We start from the raw sequence: 18,440 nt of genomic DNA, 5'->3' as shown, positions 1-18,440 counted from the left end.
GTCTCACTCACCTGCCTATCTTCAAATTCCCACTTTCCGGATTCACGTTGAAAGGTGAATTTGTTCAGCCTGGATTAATTTATAGGAATAGTTTTCATTGCTCTGTGAATAAAAGGTGTTGCCACTTTATGCTGTAACATGGATTCTCAGTTTAGAAACCCAAACTATGAAATCATTCAGTTGTAATATATAGAATCTTTAAAACCCGTGGCAGGCCGGGTGTGGTGGCTCACGCCTGTAATCCTGGCACTCTGGGAGGCCGAGGCGGGTGGATCGCTCATGGTCAGGAGTTCGAGACCAGCCTGAGCAGGAGCAAGACTCCGTCTCTACTAAAAAAATAGAAAGAAATTATCTGGACAACTAAAAATATATAGAAAAAAAATTAGCCAAGCATGGTGGCGCATGCCTGTAGTCCCAGCTACTCAGGAGGCTGAGGCAGGAGGATCGCTTAAAGCCCAGGAGTTTGAGGTTGCTGTGAGCAAGGCTGATGCCACGGCACTCACTCTAGCCCGGGCAACAGAGTGAGACTCTGTCTCAAAAAAAAAAAAAAAAAAACCAAGGCAGTTTTTATTAATTTTACAAATTCTTATGCCGTAGTAAGCTGAAATATGTTTACAGGGAAGTCTTACACTTTATTAATCACAGTTAAATGCATCTGGAAATCCGTAATACCCCTAATACCCAGGCCCCTCTGCGCTTACACGCAGCTCTCAGCACAAACCACTGCCTGAGGAAGGGTGTCACTCTCGGTCAGCATGGTCAGTCACGTAGAAGCCACACTCCTCTATTGCCCGGTAGACTGTGATATACTTGGAAGCCAGCCTCGTCCTCGGGACCACGTGTTTCTCCGTGAACTCACTCTTGTCCAGTGGCTCTTTGCCTTCTGTGGTCAGAACGCAGTTGATGAACGTGAGCGTGTAAGTGTAGCAGTTGTGCCGGTCTTCTTCGTACCTGACAGAGCAAGGGCGTGCAGAAGGGCAGCCTGCACTTAAAAGCTGCCCAGGAACGGGCTGCGAAGCTACTGTGGGACCTTTGTAACTGAAACTGGGCCCCCGTGTGTGAGCTGGGCCCCCCTGTGTGCTGGCGCCCTTGGTTACGCGATTCTGGGGGCGCCACTGGCATCGGATGCTATTTCTACTCGCTACTGAAGGAGGTAGGCACAGACTGCCCCAGGCGTTCAGGGTGGTGACTTAGTTGCATGTAAACTGCCAATTTGGAAGAATTAATTTCAATGAAATTCTGGGCCGGGCGAGGTGGCTCACGCCTGTAATCCTAGCACTCTGGGAGGCCGAGGCGGGTGGATCACTCGAGGTCAGGAGTTCGAGACCAGCCTGAGCAAGAGTGAGACCCCGTCTCTACTAAAAATAGAAAGAAATTATATGGCCAACTAAAAACTATATATAGAAAAAACTAGCCGGGCATGGTGGCGCATGCCTGTAGTCCCAGCTACTCGGGAGGCTGAGGCAGGAGGATCGCTTGAGCCCAGGAGTTTGAGGTTGCTATGAGCTAGGCTGACTCCACGGCAAGAGTCCTCTAGCCTGGGCAACAACGTGAGACTCTGTCTCAAAAATAAATAAATAAAATAAACTAACTTCAAGGGAAACTTCAAAACAGTTTAAATCCACAAGTACCCCCACATCTTCTAAAATGTTGAGGGAGTGAGGAATTGAGAAATTAATTTCAGAATTGCTAAAACTAAAAAGAAAAATATGGAGCTTTAAATATTTTTACATTTTGAAGACTGTTTTTAAAAATTTTTGTCTTAAGGAAATGTAACATCATGACTTTTGCTGAATATATGTAAAAATACTTAAATAACTAAAATAACTGAATAGAGTACAGGTTCTAGTCCTTTCTTAAAATGCTGTGATTTGGGTTTATAAATGTATGCTGACCCCCCTCTGCAGAAAACCTAGAGTAGCTCAACCCCCGTCTGAGTTCCATGGCAGGCACCGCTGTCTCAAGTATGGGCTCAACATGAGACCACATGCAGCTCCGTCCTCTGTGAGCTGAGACCGCAGAGGGAGCCCGGGGATCAGCTTGCGCGGTGCGTGCGTGCCCGCGGAGGGTGGTCTTTGCAGCCACGTACCTATGGGGCAGCCAGGCCCCCGAGGTGGAGAAGTCTTCCAGGTACTTGTCCCACTGGTCCATCAGTCCGTACATGCTGGGCTGCACTAATGGGACACTTACGCTCTGCTCCCACCCTGCTCCATCTCGCTGGACACCACACGCGTTGTAATTATACACAACTCCTGCAAACCAGAACCAAAGTCACACGGGGGCTTAAGGAAAAACGTCCCTCTGTGAAAACGGGACATCAGAAAATGACAGCAGCCACCTTGGTAACCGTAGTTAAATCCAGGTGGCGCTTTCCTGTTATTGCCAGAGAGCAATGAACAATGGGCAGGTGAGAGATTCTAGAATCTCCTTCCATCTATCTAATGAGATTTAGTTAGGGTCTGGCCTGGAGTCAGGGCGGGGCTTATGCAGCCTCAGGCTCACACTCAACACACACCCTTATCAGCAAAGCATTTCCTTCAGGGAAACCGGTTCTTGCTCTACCTGCTGTTCAGCACTGTGCAGTTGCCCCCAGGAAACGGAGACAATGATAGGCGCCAGGATATCATCTCTAAATATTTTTATCGAAGTTCTCTATTTACAAATCAGTCTGTGTTGTTTCTTTAATTCAGCAATAAATTTTAAAAAGGTAAAGATTAATGGTGAGTTTGCTCATGTGGGTAAATCTGAGTTCAAAAAACCAGTTGTAGGTTTCTGGTCACAGTGTCAGTTTCTCCTGCCCCCAGGGGATAAGGAAAGGCTGTTATCAGACTTCACCTGCGGTCCTGTGAGCTGAGCCTCACCTGGCTCACCATTTCCAGGCCACAACTTCCTGAGTGACTCCACCCTGACCCTTCACCGACAGACAAGAATGCTTTTGGTTTCAGGGGTTGCAAACTCTGTGCCCTCAGAGCTAAATCTGGCCAAAGCAACTGTTTTGCTTAATCTTCACATGCTTTTTTTTTTTTTTTTTTTAAGCCAACCACTGCAAGCCCTACCACATCCTAAGGTAGTATATGTAGCCCCTGAAGACCCTAGAATGTAAGGACCCAGTGGTTGGGGGCTGGGCTGAATATAGCACTGGGGAACCAAGGCTGGTGCGGTGGCTCACACCTATCATCCCAGCACTGAGAGGCTGAGGCGGGAAGATCAATTGAGGACAGGAGATCAAGACCAGCCTGGGCAACATAGTAAGACCCCGTCTCTACAAAAAATTAAAAAAAAATTAGCTGGGCATGGTGATGCGTGCCTGTAGTCCCAGCAACTATGATGATCCTACTGCACTCCAGCCTGGGCAACAGAACCAGACTCTGTCTCAAAAAAAAAAAGGGAATCTGGACCTGGGTCGAAATTCTGGTTCGGACACCAGGGATGTACAACTTGGTCAACTCAACCTCTCTGGAACCATCTGTTTTTTCCTCTCCTAAAAACCAATGAAAACTTTACAGGTTGTAAAGGCCTTCGTCAAGAAAACATTAAATAACTTTCAAATATTTAGTATTATTAGTAATAATTTGGCATAAAGTCAAGAATTTCTGACTTTGGGGGGGTAGCAGTTCCCACTTCAAGGTGCAATAGGAGACACCAGTGAACTAAGGAATTGCTAATTAAATGTTGCCATGAATATATCTTCTCTAGAAATGCTGCTCTCCTCTAATTAGGTGTTGTGGGGTTTTTCCAAGCTAAAGAAAAGTAAGAAAATGCACTCACCATTTGTGTTAGTTATTCCAACATGGAGATCAGACCTGCCATCATACTCCCTGAAAGAAACAAGGATTTGTTTGTGTGTGTTCGGCAGGAAGAGTTGGTGTTGAAGTGAGAAGAGCGCCGTGGGCCTCCCCTCTGGGCTGGGGTCGGAACTCGCATCAGCGTCCAGGTAGGTGGAAAGCCTATTTGAAAGCTGGTTAAGTGACGAGTACGTTTGAGGTAGAAAATACCCCCTGCTCCCAAGCCCAATCTGGATTTTCCTGGAACCCCAGCACTGAAGTGTTCTGGAAGGCCACCCTGGGAGAGCAGAGATTCAGCCTGACCTCTGGTTTCCAGGGGCTGGAGGTCAGCTGCTGAAGGAGCTCCTCATTCCTTCTTCCCCAGGCTCCTGTGGCTGGGAGGGTCCTCTGTGCACCAGTGGACCTCCCACCTTTTCAAAACTAACGTGACAGCCACACCTGCTTCTCCCCAACAGCCTGTGTTTTCTGAAATTATTCTGTACACAAGATTGTTCATTAACTACATAACTCCATGTAATTGAATCTTCATAGGCGATCCCAGGCCATCACTTGCTAGTCTGGGACATTGGGCAAGTCACTCTAATCTCAGTTTCCTCATCTGCCAGATGGGAATATCATAAGCCTCCTAGCAAGCTGCTAGTAAGAACAAAATGCCTAGGGAGTGTCTGCCCCACGGAGGTGTCAAATAAATGAGAGGTAATTTTCAAACAATTAAGCTCCTTTGTCAGACCACAGCTCTGGATGTTTGGTTCCTCCTTAAAGCAAGCAGCCCCAGGCTTTAAAATGGCCAAGGACGCAAGTGTCTGCCCCACCTTCTTCAGAGAGATTTCTCCCAGGTCATCCTGTTGCAGCCACTTTGAGCTTTTTGAGAATGACACTGGGGTAAACAGTCTTGGTGACTGATACCAGCACTGCACGTTGAAGTGCCACCCCAGTTGGCTCCCTGAGCGCGTGGCTACACTTTGTCCCCCGCCCGAATTCTAGACATTTCTTCCCTCCTTTCCTTTAGTTATTTCTTAGTTGTGCAATAGATGTTTATTGCATGTCCACTCTGGGCCTGTCATTTTAAGCGAAGAGCTAAGTGATACCATAGGAGATAAGATGCGATTCCTGCCCTCATGGAGTTTGCTCCCTTCCAGAAACTTTCTGATTTACTTCAACAAGTTTTTAATAGACTAATAAGTGCAGTGAAGGTAAAACAAAAAAACTATGGAATGTTATATAAGCATGTGATAGGGGCAAGGTGACAGCCACCCCTTTCTCATACAACACCTTTGTACAAATAAGGAAAAGCTGCCCCCTCTTCCTGCAGATGGAGTTCTGCACAGGGTGCTTGGCTTGGTGAGTGGAGTGCAGCTGAGTTTCAGCAGCCACTACTGCCTTGGCCAGGCATCTTTGTGCAGTCTACAACCTGCACAACCATATATGGCAGCCCTGAGAAATTCTAACCTAGTTATATCAGAATGTGGGTGATTACTTTAGGTCACTGCCAGTTCTCTTTTACCAAGTAGATGAGGTTGTCTCGAGGTGAGTTGTAGAATCGGTACTAAGGGTTTGGAAATTTGGATGAGAGGGAAGGAAATAGTTTGGAACTTGGCCCTAGATGCTCTGGTAGGCAGGGGGCTATCTTGGGGTTTCTGCAGATCCTGGCCTGAGCACGGGAAGGGATAGGACGATGCTAAAGCACATGACCTGTTCCAACACCACCACTTCCCTTCTGCCAATGCCCAGTAAGACCAGGCCTGTCGATATCACCACATCATAGAATAAATAAATGCTTATTAAGGGCCAATCTGAAATTCCATCATGTGTCGTGTCGTTTCTTGAGAGCAGGGCTGTGGCTTGTTGGCTGTGACATCCCTAGCATTTCCCACACAGAGCTGCTCAGTAAGGGTTTGTTGAATGAACCAATGTTATGGGAAATGAATTCTGAATTTTGACCACTTTACTCCAAAGCTTTTGGAATCCAGCCAGGTAATGACTCTGAGTTAGCATGAATAAGGGAATCTGACTAATTTGGGATGCGTGATGCTGATTACGGTGGCCGTGAAGCCTGGTTCTGCCAGGCTGTGGAGTTAGGGTCTGACGTGAACCTGAAAATAGGGTGGGAAGGAGCACGTTGGTGAAACATCATAACGGATGCGTAGGCCAGACTTATATACCTCATCACTAAGCCCCACGGCTCTGCAAGGTCGGTGTGATCCTCATTTTACAGATAAGGAACTGGAGACTCCAAGAGGGTCCTGGAGCGAGTTAGTAGAAGAACCAGGATAGGAACTGGGGGCTTTGTGACACCAGAGCCTGCACTGTCCTCCCGAGACATCGGGGTGCAGTCTATTCAGCACCAACAGTTTGACCGACACCTTCAGTGCACTTCGGTTCATGTCATGTTCCTAGGGACCGGAAGGAAATTGATTAAGATAGTAAGCAGGGAAGTGCACAGTCAACTCCAATTTTCTTGTCCCACACCAGCACTCATGAGGGGATAGGAGAGTTAGGAGGGTAGATTTCAAGGAGCGTTAGACTGTGACGATACGTGGGTGCTGAACACACTTCCTAAAGCGTGTACCGTCATCCAGTGGCATCCGTGCTCCTGTAAAGCCTGCCTCACACAGGCTGATCTCAAGCCCATCTGCACACTTCACAAGGGACGGTAAGGCATAATCCTTTCTTTGGAGTTCTGAATTCATTCCTAAAGCCAGTTGGTGTCCGCAGTGGAAATGGACCAGCTCTAGTCTTCAGTGTAATTCACTTCCATACAAAATGGTGTGTGTCAGTTCTTCAGGCCCTCTACGTAGTACCTGTTTGCCACAGAAGCTCCAGATTAACTGGCAGGAAAGGTATCACTACAGTAAGATTAGCTGCCGGACCATCTTCCCAGTTAGCTTCTTAGCACATATTTTTCTCTCATAAAATTGTGTACGCAGGTTTGCTCTGCGTATGTTCTGCATACATCCTCGCACTTAGCGTGGCAAGAACACACGCACACCCCGTCCATATCTGTGAAGCCACTAGGCTTACATCTCGGGATTTAAGGCCAAAGCACTGGAAAGATTGTCCACCAAACCTTACACTGTATAGTACGTATTAGGAAAAGAAAGTCTTAGTGACTGAAACACAGAAGCAAAAGTTTGCACAATTCAATAGAACACTTCAGAAAAACACTGTACCTAAGAAACGTCCCCTGAGTCGGTCTGAGGAGGAAGGAACATTTTTCTCGATGCCCATTGGTAAATGGATTAGCGATGCTAACAGGCGCTTCCTCCAGCTTCCTCGGGCCCACGTCCTTCTGGCAGAGGGGGCAGCGCTGGGGCACGGCGAAGCTGTAGATGGATTTCTTACAGTGGTTGAATTTAATTAAAGGCTTCCCGACCCCTGCGCAGAGCATGGCTTTCACCTCCCGGGCTGCTGGGGGAGGTTTCTTCCTATTCCGCCTTATACAACTGGCAAATGCAGGCTGCCCCAGGTAACCTGACCAACGGTGATGTCATCCTGATTGACAGCCCCAGGAGCCAAACCAGGTAGGATTAACCAGTAACCAGGCCGCCCCATGAACTGGTTTCTTAAAGAGCTAGTTTTCATTTGTGCTCACTTATTGCCACTGATAACAGCCAGCTCCTGGTCATCCTTTAAAGCCCTACTTCTCTGTGAAACCTTTCCCAGCTTCCTCCAGTCTTCCCTTTTGCTGACAGCGTTGGATTCATATTTCTACCAGAACTGTTATTAGTCATTTAGTTTTGTTTTTCCCGTTAGTCTGTGAGCTTCTTAGGATTGGAGCCTCACCTTTATTTTTGTGTTCCTAGAATAAGATAGATTGTTTTGTTGTTGCATAAATAAATCCTTACATTCAGGATATTTTCTTTTGACATTTTATACTGTAGAAGTAATCTTGCTCATACAAAATTAACAGCATCGTTAGAAATAAGGATAGCAGTTACCCTAGGTGGAGGATCCTGACTGGGAGAGGGCAGAGGTGGTTTCTGGGGCTGTTCTGATCATTATCTGGGTGTTGATTATATTCAGATTGTGAAAAATCATCAAGCTGTGCATTTTACTATATGCACTATATTATTTTTCAATTTTTAAATAATTTTAAGCAACTGCACAAAAATATTTGGGAAAAAAAGCAGTGTCCTTTGTTCCTGCCATAACATTTTCCCACCCACCGTATTCTACTCTCTGGAGAAACTATTGGTACATTAGGTGAATATTGCCACATACTTTGTTAAAACACCAATAGTGCTATGCTATATGCTGTTTTGAAATTTGTGTTTTCCTTTCATCTTAGAAACTTTTTCTCCATATCGGTAATACAGGTTCAACTCATCCTTTCAGAATCCACCTTTGGTTGTACTACACTAAACCCAGGCCCTGTGGATGCCTGCAGCTCCCCAGATAAGCAGTTTTTTTGTTTTGTTTGTTTGTTTTTGAGACAGTCTCACTCTGTTGCCTGGGCTAGAGTGCCGTGGTGTCAGCCTGGCTCCCAGCAACCCCAAACTCCTGGGCTCAAGTAATCTTCCTGCCTCAGCCTCCCAAGTAGCTGGGACTACAGGTGTACACCACCATGCCCAGCTAATTTTTTCTAGTTTTAGTTGTCCAGCTAATTTTTTCTATTTTTAGTAGAGATGGAGTCTCTCTCTTGCTGAGGCTGGTCTTGAACTCCTGGCCTCAAGCAATCCTCCCACCTCAGCCTCCCAGAGTGCTAGCCAAGATAAGCAGTTTTAAAGGGAAGACCCATAGAGAAGGTGCCATGGTAGGCAAAGGCACTTCAGAAAGGTTATTTCATGACTTGTACTTAAGTAAATTACAGTATGCCAAAATGCAGAAAAGTGCATCTTCAGTATTATAAAATGAAAATGATCATCAGACTCACAGAATTAGAACAGACCTCGGAAATCATTCCAGCCAACCTTCTCCTGTTACAGTGAAGGCAGACAGGTTATAGCTAGACACTAGCTCAGGTGACAAGGTCCTGAGATTGTTCATTATTAATATAAACCACACTGCAATTGTTTGTTAGACTGCTTGAGTGACCCAAGCCACTTTCAACTGAGCATGTGTTTATGTTCATGACACAAACATCCAGAGGCCTTGTCACTCTCAGGAAGAGGGATTGCAGTAGCATGTCGTAACAAACATTCTTAATACATCGGCCGCTTTTGCCACACAGGCGTCTTCAATCCTTTCTTACCTTATCTCTATTTTTAAGATATTGTTATAAAACATAGATACAGAACACTACACAAAACAAATGTTTATTTTCATGTCAACCTCCTATGACTACCACACAGGGCAAAAACTAGAATTTTCCAGCCACCTCTGAAGCCCCTCCAGTGTCCATCCCAGTTCGACACCCCCTTCCTCCCTCCAAAAGTGACCCCCTAATCTCACATTTGCAGCAATCATTGCTTGTGTTTCTGTTTCGGTTCATCACCCAAGCGCATGTCTGTAGCTATTATATTTCAGTCTTGTCCATTAAAATCTTTTGGATACATTTTTGAAGTCTCCCGACTCCCTTTCCTTCCCTTGTAATGCATCCGTGAAGCACCTGAGTCATCTCCCCGGGTCTGACGTTGACGACTGCGCACTCCGGATGGGTTTGCGTCCACACACTGCTCTGTCTGCCCTTCCTCCCGGGAAAGAGCCTCCGGTTTGGTCCCCTTGGCAAGACTGCAGGTAGCAGAGCCTTCTTTCATCTGAAAGCACATCACGGCTGGTCTTCACTCTGTTTTGATGTTAGTGACCATTCTAAATATCTAGAGATCTGTTCATTCATTGAGGGTGGCTCAGAGGGGATAGTCCAACTGCATCATTTTGTTTTCATGCATGAGCTAAAATGATTTTGTAAGGAGACACTTCCCCTCAGCTATGACGTGGTTACCCAGTGGCTCAGTCATACAGGAGAGACTGGATGTGTGCCTGATTCTTTACCCACATTTCAAGATAATCGGAGCATCTCTGTCACACTCAGAAGGTGCCCAGTTGGTTTCATATCCTTTTCCTTAAGTATCACTATGAACTCATGGATGTAAACATATTAGATGTGTCCCAACCCAATGCAATTTTTATTTTTATTCTTATGAAGTTCAAATTGCCCCATCATTGTTCTCCTTTTTTCTTTTCTTTTTCTTTCTTTCTTTTTTTTTTTTTTTTTTGAGACAGTGTCTCACTCTGTTGCCCAGGCTAGAGTGCCGTGGCGTCAGCCTACCTCACAGCAACCTCAAACTCCTGGGCTCAAGCCATCCTCCTGCCTCAGCCTCCCAAGTAGCTGGGACTACAGGTGTGAGCCATCACGCCTGGCTGATTTTTTCTTTTAGTTGCCCAGCTAATTTCTTTCTATTTTTTAGTAGAGATGAGGGTCTTGCTCTTGCTCAGGCTGGCCTCTAACTCCTGACCTCAAGCAATCCTCTCACCTCAGCCTCCCAGAGTGCTAGGATTACAGCTGTGAGCCACCACGCCTGGCCTGTCAGCCTCTTCAATTGGCTCCTGAGTCCTTTTCAAATGACCCTTAGGAGTCTCTGATGACTTCCGTCCTATGTAGTATGTTAAAGTGTTTTGGGTTCATCTCAGGCTGTTCCTGCCCTGGACCTAGAGTCAACCATTTCTCCAAGCCCTGCTTTCTTTAAATGGGAAATGGTATTTCAAGACTTCAGTCTGCCCACTGGGAGTGCTCTTTGCTACTGGGTTGGTTATGGTCTCTCTGCCTTTTCAGTAGACAGAGCAGAGTAAAAAAAGGTACACACACGTGAGTGCACACACACATATAAAGATAAAATACTTCACGAGTTGATACTATTTCCAATTCAAGTTCAGGACTACAGGGTTTTTACTTAACCTCTTCTATATTACATGTGTATGTCTCTTTTTCCACACTGAAAATCTTAGTTCTCAAGGATACAGGCGATTATGGAATTAGAATGTCCCATAATGATTCACTTGCTCTAGCCCACATTACATTTACAGCGGTCTCAGGTAACAACGCTAATACCACCAACTCCCATTAGGATTACTGAACAGAGTTTAAAAATTTTTTTGCCCACCTTCCTCATTTATTTAAATGGTGGTTCTATATCCTCATCGCCAGAACATCTGCCATCATAAACAAAGCTCTCTCCCTATAAGCCTCACTGAGGCTTATTTCTGTATGCAGACTTACATTTAATGCCCACTACCAGTTCTTTCGTCACTCACTTGTCTGAAGTTCACTCTCTAAAAGATTCTTTGATAAGGGGTCATGGGAAGAATATCTCCTGAATTCTTGCACGTTGATTAACAGTTTATCTCTGTCCTTTATACTTGAAGATCAGTTTTGCTGGACCTGAAATCCTTGGCTCACATTTTCTTAAATATGTCATTCTATTTCCTTCTGTCATAAAGCACTGCTGTCAAAAAGTCTGATGATAAACAAATTTTCTCACTTTTATAAGTCGTGTTCTTTTTTGCCAGTGTACCTACGGAATTTTTCCTTTTTTTAAAGATCAATGATTTCATTATAAAATGTCATTTTGGGTTTACTCAGGTTTGTGGTGTGATCTTTCAATGTGTACTTTCACATTTTTTTTATTTCAGGAAATTTTTTATATAGTTTTGAACATTTATTCTGTTTCCTTGTTTTGTTTTTCTTCTTCAGGAAGTTCTATTATCTGTATATTGCATCTTTTGCCTAACTTCCATATTACTTACTTTTTTAAAAATGGAGATTAAATTTATATACCAAGAAATTCACCCATTTAAAGTGTACAATTCAATGGTTTTTAGTATATTCACAAGATTGTGCAACCATCACCAGTAAGTTTAAGAAGATTTTCATCACCTCCAAAAAGAAACCCCATACCTATTAGCAGTCACTTCCATTCTCCCCTCCCCCAGCCCCTGGCAACCACTAATCTTTCTTTCTCTATGGATTTATCTATTCTAGACTTTTCATATATATGGAAATATACGATATATGGTCTTTTGTATCTGGCTTCTTTCATTTAGCATAATGTTTTCAAAGTTCATCCATGGTGTAGCATGTTTTGGTTATTTATTCATTTTTATGGCTGAATAATATTCCATTGTCTGGATATGTCATTTTTGTGTATCCATTCATCAGTTGATAGACATTTGAGTTGTTTCTACTTTTGGCTATTATGAATACTGCTGCTATGAATACATTTCATATGTTTTCAATTCCCTTGGTTATATAGCTATGAGTGGAATTGCTGGGTCATGTGGTAATAACCCTATGTTTAACATTTTGAGGAACTGCCAAGCTTTTTTCCTAAGTGGCTGCATTTTTCTTTCCCACTAGCAATTTATGAGGGTCCAATTTATTCACAATACCAACACTTCTTGTCCGTATTTCTTTGTTTTGTGGGGTTTTTTTTTTTTTTTTTTTTTGAGACAGAGTCTCACTCTGTTGCCTGGGCTAGAGTGCCGTGGCGTCAGCCTCGCTCACAGCAACCTCAAACTCCTGGGCTCAGGTGATCCTCCTGCCTCAGCCTCCCGAGTAGCTGGGACTATAGGCATGCACCACCATGCCTGGCTAATTTTTTTTCTATATATTTTTAGTTATCTGGCTAATTTCTTTCTATTTTTAGTAGAGACAGGGTCTTGCTCTTGCTCAGGCTTGTCTCGAACTTCTGATCTTGAGCAATCCTCCCTCCTCAGCCTCCCGGAGTGCTAGGATTACAGGCCTGAGCCACCACGCCCAGCCCCACATTTCTTATTTAAGCCATCCTAGTGGTTGTGAAGTAGTATTTCATTGTGGTTTTGATTTGCATTTCTCTAATGATTAATGATGTTGAACTAATGATGATTCATGTGATTATTGGCCATATGTATATCTTCTTTGAAGAAATGTCTATCCAAATGCTTTGCCCATTTTTAAATTGGGTTTTTTTGTCTTTTTATTGTTGAGTTGTAAGAGTTCTGCGTATGCATGCTGGATATATATTTTTTTATACTAACCATTGTCTTTTTATTTTTTGACAATGTCCTTTGAAGCACAAAATTTTTAAATTTTTGTGAAGTCAAATCTATCTATTTTTTCTTTTGTTGTTTGTGCTTTGATGTCCTAAGAATTCATTGCTTGATCCAAGATCATGAAGGTTTATACCTATATTTTCTTCTAAGAGTTTTATAGTGTTATGTCTTACATTTAGGTTCCTGATTCATTTTGAGTTAATTTTTGAATAATGTGTGAAGTAGGGATCCAACTTCATTCTTTGGCAAGTGGATATTCAATTGTTCCAGGACCATTTGGTGAAAATATTCTTATTTCTCTGTTTTACGGTCTTGGCATACATTCTTTTTTCTTTTCTTACTTACAAGCTAGCTTATTGGCACCTTTTTCGAAACTCAACTGACCATAGATGTGAAGGTTTATTTCTGGACTGTCAAGTCTATTTCACTGATTCTATTTCATTTCAGTGGCCCAGTCATTCCCCTTCAAGCCATAATAGGCAGTCCATGATGGGGGTGAGGGGCTGGCTGCCAGGGTGGTAGCCACCATATGCACTGTGGTGTCATTGCTGAAAAGCCTAGTATAGTCATCTTGGAAGTGGTTAAAAATTAAGACCTTGGACAGGTGCAGTGGCTTACACCTGTAATCCTAGCACTCTGGGAGGCCAAGGCAGGAGGATTGCTTGAGCCCAGGAGTTTAAAGTTGCAGTGAGCTATGATGACATCACTGCACTCTACCCAGGGTGACAGAGTGAGACTCTGTCTCAAAAAAATTTTTTTAAATAATAAAAAAAGATGGAAAATAAATAGCAAGATGGTAGATTTAAACCCAACTATATTACATTTAATGTAAATGGACTATACACTCCAATTTAAAAAACAAAGATTATCATACTGTATTTTAAAGTAAAACAACTATATACTATCTACAAGAGATACAATTTAGATATAAAATACTAAGTAGATTAAAAATAAAAGGATGGAAAAAGATATACCATGAAAACACTATCTGAAAGAAAGCTGGTATGATTAATATCAGGAAAAAGTAGGCTTTAAAACAAGAAGCATTTCTAGAGATAAAGAGGGACATTTCTTTTTTTTAAACCAGCACTCTTAAAAACATCTTTTATATTGTGCATCTTTACATAGTGTATTACATGCACCACAATGTGAACACATTTTTTTCACTGAAATATCACTGTCCTAATTCACATGTGCAACTAGCACATTCAGAAACACCTTTTATACATGCATCTTTACATGGTATATTACATGAACCACAATGTAGTAAACCCATTTATTCACTGATATAACACTGTCCTGATTCACATACACAAATAGCACAAAGAGGAACATTTTTAAATGATAAAGTTTTGACAGAATAGAAGGTAGAGAAATTCTAAATTTGTTTGAACCTAAAAACATAGCTTCAAAATATATAAAGCAAATGTTGAACAAACTTAAAGGAGAATAGACAATTCCACGTTGGGATCACATTAGAAATAAGAAAAAGATAACTAGAAAACTCCTCAGTTTGGAAGTTAATCAGGACACTTTTATTAAATAAATAACTTATGGGTCAAAGAACAAATAATAATGGAAATTAGAAAATATTTTAAACTGAATAAGGAAAACATGATATAAGAACTTTTGAAATATTGATAAATGTGCTTTCAGAGAAAAGTATAGCTTTAAATACTCAGAAAAGAAAAAGATTTGAAAATCAATGACATAAACTTCCATCTCAAGAAGCTAGACAACAAGAGCAATTTGAACTCCAAGAACATAGAAAAAAGAAATAATAAAGATAAAAGCAGAAATCAGTGAAATAGAAAACAGATGTACAATAGAGAAAATGAACAAAGCCAAAACCTTGTTCAGTGAAAAGATTAATACAATTGATAAAATTTTATTGACTTATTAGAAAAAGAATAAAACACCAATGAGTAATATCAAGAAATGAAAATGAGATAACATTACAGATCCTACAGTCATAAAAAAGAAGGTATTATGATCAACTTTATGACATTAAGTTTATCAATTTAGGGTTGGGTTCAGTGGCTTGTGCCGGTATCCCAAGCACTTTGGGAGGCCAATGCAGGAGAATCACTAGAGGCCAGAAGTTTGAGATCAGCCTGGGCAACATAGTAAGACCCTGTCTCTAAAAAAGATTTTTTTAATTACCTAGGTATGGTGGTGCATGCTTGTAGTCCTATCTATTCTGGAGGCTCAGGCAGGAGGATATATTGAGCCCAGGAGCTCAAGGTTACAATAGGCTATGATGGTGCCACTGCACTCCATCCTGGCAACAGAATGAGACCCTATCTCTAAATAATAATAAAAATAAATAAATGTATCAATTTAGATGAAATGGACTAATTACTTGAAATAAAAAAGAGCTTTCCAAACCTGACACAAAAAGATAAAATGTGAATAGTCCTTTATATAAGAAAGCAATTAAATCTTTAAATAAAAATCTTCCTACAAAGAAAACTGCAGGCTGAGATGGCTTCCATGGTAAATTCTTCCAAACATTTAAGGGAAAAATCAATACCTATATTACCCAGACTTGTCCAGAGATTAGCAAAGAAGGCAGTTGTCCACACTCATTTTATGAGGCCCAGCTATCTCACATACCAAAACCTGGCATGGACATTACGAGAAAGGAACACTGCAGACTAGTATCTCTCATGAACAAGGATGCAAAAATCCTAAATACAATTTGGACAAACAGAATCAGGTGATTTATAGGAAAAAATAATATATCATGGCCATGGGGGGCTGAGGAATTCGGTAGGTTTAACATTAAAAATCAATCAATATAATTCAACACATTAATAGAATAAAGGGGAAAGACAATATTGTTTTTTTCAATAGATGCAAAAAAAGCATTTGATAAAAATCAAGATGTGCTCATGATAAAAATGCTAAGAAAACTACAAAGAACAAAACTTTAATTTGATGATAAATAGCTTTAAAAAATCTAGAGCTAACATTATAATTAATGGTAAAATATTAACTATTTTCCCTGAATTCAAGAACAAAACAAGACATACATTATTCCCACTTTTACCACTTCTCTTTAACATTATACTGAAGGTTCTAGACAGTACAATAAAGCAAGAAGGCCGGGCGCGGTGGCTCACGCCTGTAATCCTAGCACTCTGGGAGGCCGAGGCGGGTGGATTGCTCAAGGTCAGGAGTTCGAGACCAGCCTGAGCGAGACCCCGTCTCTACTAAAAATAGAAAGACATTATATGGACACCTAAAAATCTATATAGAAAAAATTAGCCGGGCATAGTGGCGCATGCCTGTAGTCCCAGCTACTCGGGAGGCTGAGGCAGTAGGATTGCTTAAGCCCAGGAGTTTGAGGTTGCTGTGAGCTAAGCTGACGCCACGGCACTCACTCTAGCCTGGGCAACAAAGTGAGACTCTGTCTCAACAAAAAAAAAAAAAAAAAAAAAAAAAAAAAAAAAAGATGAATAAAGCAAGAAAAAGAAACAAAATATATAATGATTAAAAATGAAGTAAAGCTTTCATTTGCTGATGGCATGATTGTGTGTAGAAAGTGAAAAACAATCGACAAACCATTAGAATTTTTTTTTATAATTTTTTATTTTATTTTTATTTAATATGGAACGCTTCACGAATTTGCGTGTCATCCTTGCGCAGGGGCCATGCTAATCTTCTCTGTATCGTTCCAATTTTAGTATATGTGCTGCCGAAGCGAGCACGAAACCATTAGAATTAATTCAAAATTTAGCATGCAGCTAGATCTCAGGTCAATATACAAAGATCATGTATTTTTGTATGCAAGCAATAATTAGGAAATTTAGAAAATATTTAAAATAGCATCAAAAACCCTATCTATGGACAGCCACACAAAGAAAAAGAAAGTTTTGCAAGACTCTTGGCCCACCTTTGTGCAAAGAGTCTCCTATCTTTGCACCCAAATGGGCATTTTAATGTCCAGCTGGGAGCCACCTGCCCTCTCTTCCGTTTTCTCAGTTTCTTCATCCGCCTCCATCTGACATATTTTTTTGTCCTTTGTGTTTGGTAGTGGAGCTGCTTTTCTGAAGGGGTTGAGATTGGGAGCTGGTAGTCAGCAAGCAGACGTAAGGGTTTAATGTGCACTTGTTGTGGGCTGGAAGAGACCCTTCATTCTCTGCCAGCAAATGGTCTCCTGAGGATGAGGAAACCAGAGTACGGATGTCCAAGCGTAGGGCAGGACATGGTAATTCAGCAACACTGAATTCAGAAAACAGTGAATTGGGTACAGCTTATGTGAAGTAATGCAGAATATGCTCTTGTTGGTCCAGTGTCAATAGCATGGACACCCTAAGGACCACCAGTACAAGGTTGGTGAAATAAATTATGGCATATCCATACAATGGAATATTACAACTATACAGTTCTACAAAAGGAGGAAGAGGCTCTATGTACTGATATGGAAAAATCTTCACTGCTTATGTATACTGTGCAGAACAGTGTGTATGTTATCTTTTCTATAAAAAAGGAGAAACACATATTTATTTGTATGTGTGTGTATATATGTATATATGTAGAAATCCTGGAAAGATATGTACAAAATTTATTACAGTGGTTAGGTTTTGGGTTTTTTGTTTCTGGTTTTGAAGAGGTGGGGACTAAATTGATAGGAGACTAGGACTTTTCACCTTATACTTTTTTTTCATATTTGAACATAATAGTGTTCATATAGTGAATGTATTAAATAAAGAATGAAATAAACTGGATTTTTTTTTTTTTTTTTTTTTTTTGAGACAGAGTCTCACTCTGTTGCCCAGGCTAGAGTGCCATAGCGTCAGCCTAGCTCACAGCAACCTCAGACTCCTGGGCTCAAGCAATCCTCCTGCCTCAGCCTCCTGAGTAGCTGGGACTACAGGCATGAGCCACCATGCCCAGCTAATTTTTCGATATATATTTTTATTTGTCCATATAATTTCTTTCTATTTTTAGTAGAGACGAGGTCTCGCTCTTGATCAGGCTGGTCTCGAACTACTGATCTGGAGTGATCCACCCACCTCGGCCTCCTGGAGTGCTAGGATTACAGGCGTGAGCCACCGCGCCTGGCCTTAAACTGGATTTTTTTTAATAAGCAGTATGTAACTTTTATGAACACGAATTGCATGGATCAAATGTATTATAAAGTGCAATATTGTTTTAGTAACCCATCTAGATACCTAGTAATAAATCTAATAAAAGTTATTCAAGACCTATATACTCAAAACTGTAAAATTTCCAAAATACTCCTAAATTCCTGAGAAAAATTGCAACAGTTCTAAGTAATGGAAGTATGTACCAAGTTCATTCATTAGAAGACTCAGTATTTTAATAGCAAAATAGAACAGCATACAGCTATACACAACAACATGGGAAGATCTCACAGATACAATGTTAGTCAAAAAAAGGAAGACAAGGCCAGGGTGGATCACTCAAGGTTAGGAGTTCGAGACCAGCCTTAGCAAGAGTGAGACCCCGTCTCTACTGAAAATAGAAAGAAATTATATGGACAGCTAAAAATATATATAGAAAAATTAGCTGGGCATGGTGGCACGTGCCTGTAGTCCCAGCTACTCGGAAGGCTGAGGCAGGAGGATCTCTTAAGCCCAGGAGTTTGAGGTTGCTGTGAGCTAGGCTGATGCCACGGCACTCTAGCCTGGGCAACAGAGTGAGACTCTGTCCCCCTCC

At 41.8% G+C, this 18,440-nt stretch overlaps 2 protein-coding genes and 1 non-coding gene across 4 annotated transcripts in view; all 3 read right to left on the bottom strand.

Moving 5' to 3' along the window:
- Positions 1 to 18,440, bottom strand: part of RAF1 (Raf-1 proto-oncogene, serine/threonine kinase) — a 135,326-nt gene that overhangs the window by 12,134 nt on the left and 104,752 nt on the right. The gene's annotated exons all lie outside the window — the stretch shown is intronic.
- Positions 627 to 7,196, bottom strand: MKRN2OS (MKRN2 opposite strand). Of its 2 annotated transcripts, XM_069484413.1 has the most exons (4): positions 6,956 to 7,196; positions 3,769 to 3,818; positions 2,090 to 2,252; positions 627 to 951 (listed from the first exon to the last, which is right to left on the bottom strand). In XM_069484413.1, exons 1-4 carry the CDS (start codon positions 7,171 to 7,173, stop codon positions 741 to 743), a joined length of 642 nt encoding a protein of 213 aa, XP_069340514.1. In that variant the 5' UTR covers positions 7,174 to 7,196; the 3' UTR covers positions 627 to 740. The 2 variants fall into 2 exon arrangements, with proteins under 2 accessions (XP_069340514.1, XP_069340515.1); XM_069484414.1 differs by lacking the exon at positions 3,769 to 3,818 and having other exon boundaries at positions 2,090 to 2,233.
- LOC138393335 (U6 spliceosomal RNA) lies at positions 16,359 to 16,465 on the bottom strand. The gene has a single exon (XR_011235156.1). It is a non-coding gene; the product is annotated as a U6 spliceosomal RNA (small nuclear RNA).

The sequence above is a fragment of the Eulemur rufifrons genome, chromosome 10 (assembly GCF_041146395.1).
Source record: "Eulemur rufifrons isolate Redbay chromosome 10, OSU_ERuf_1, whole genome shotgun sequence".
Taxonomy (NCBI): Eukaryota; Metazoa; Chordata; class Mammalia; order Primates; family Lemuridae; genus Eulemur; species Eulemur rufifrons.
The sequence above is the reverse complement of the archived record's forward strand: the minus strand, read 5'-3'. Positions and strand labels throughout refer to the sequence as shown.

Excerpts from the sequence above, each read along its gene's own strand:
- MKRN2OS (XM_069484413.1), bottom strand. The coding sequence starts at position 7,173 with ATGCTCTGCGCAGGGGTCGGGAAGCCTTTAATTAAATTCAACCACTGT. Across the intron at positions 2,253-3,768 it reads TGGAATAACTAACACAAATG|GAGTTGTGTATAATTACAAC; the intron begins GTGAGTGCATTT and ends TCTGGTTTGCAG. Across the intron at positions 952-2,089 it reads GGGGCCTGGCTGCCCCATAG|GTACGAAGAAGACCGGCACA; the intron begins GTACGTGGCTGC and ends TTGCTCTGTCAG.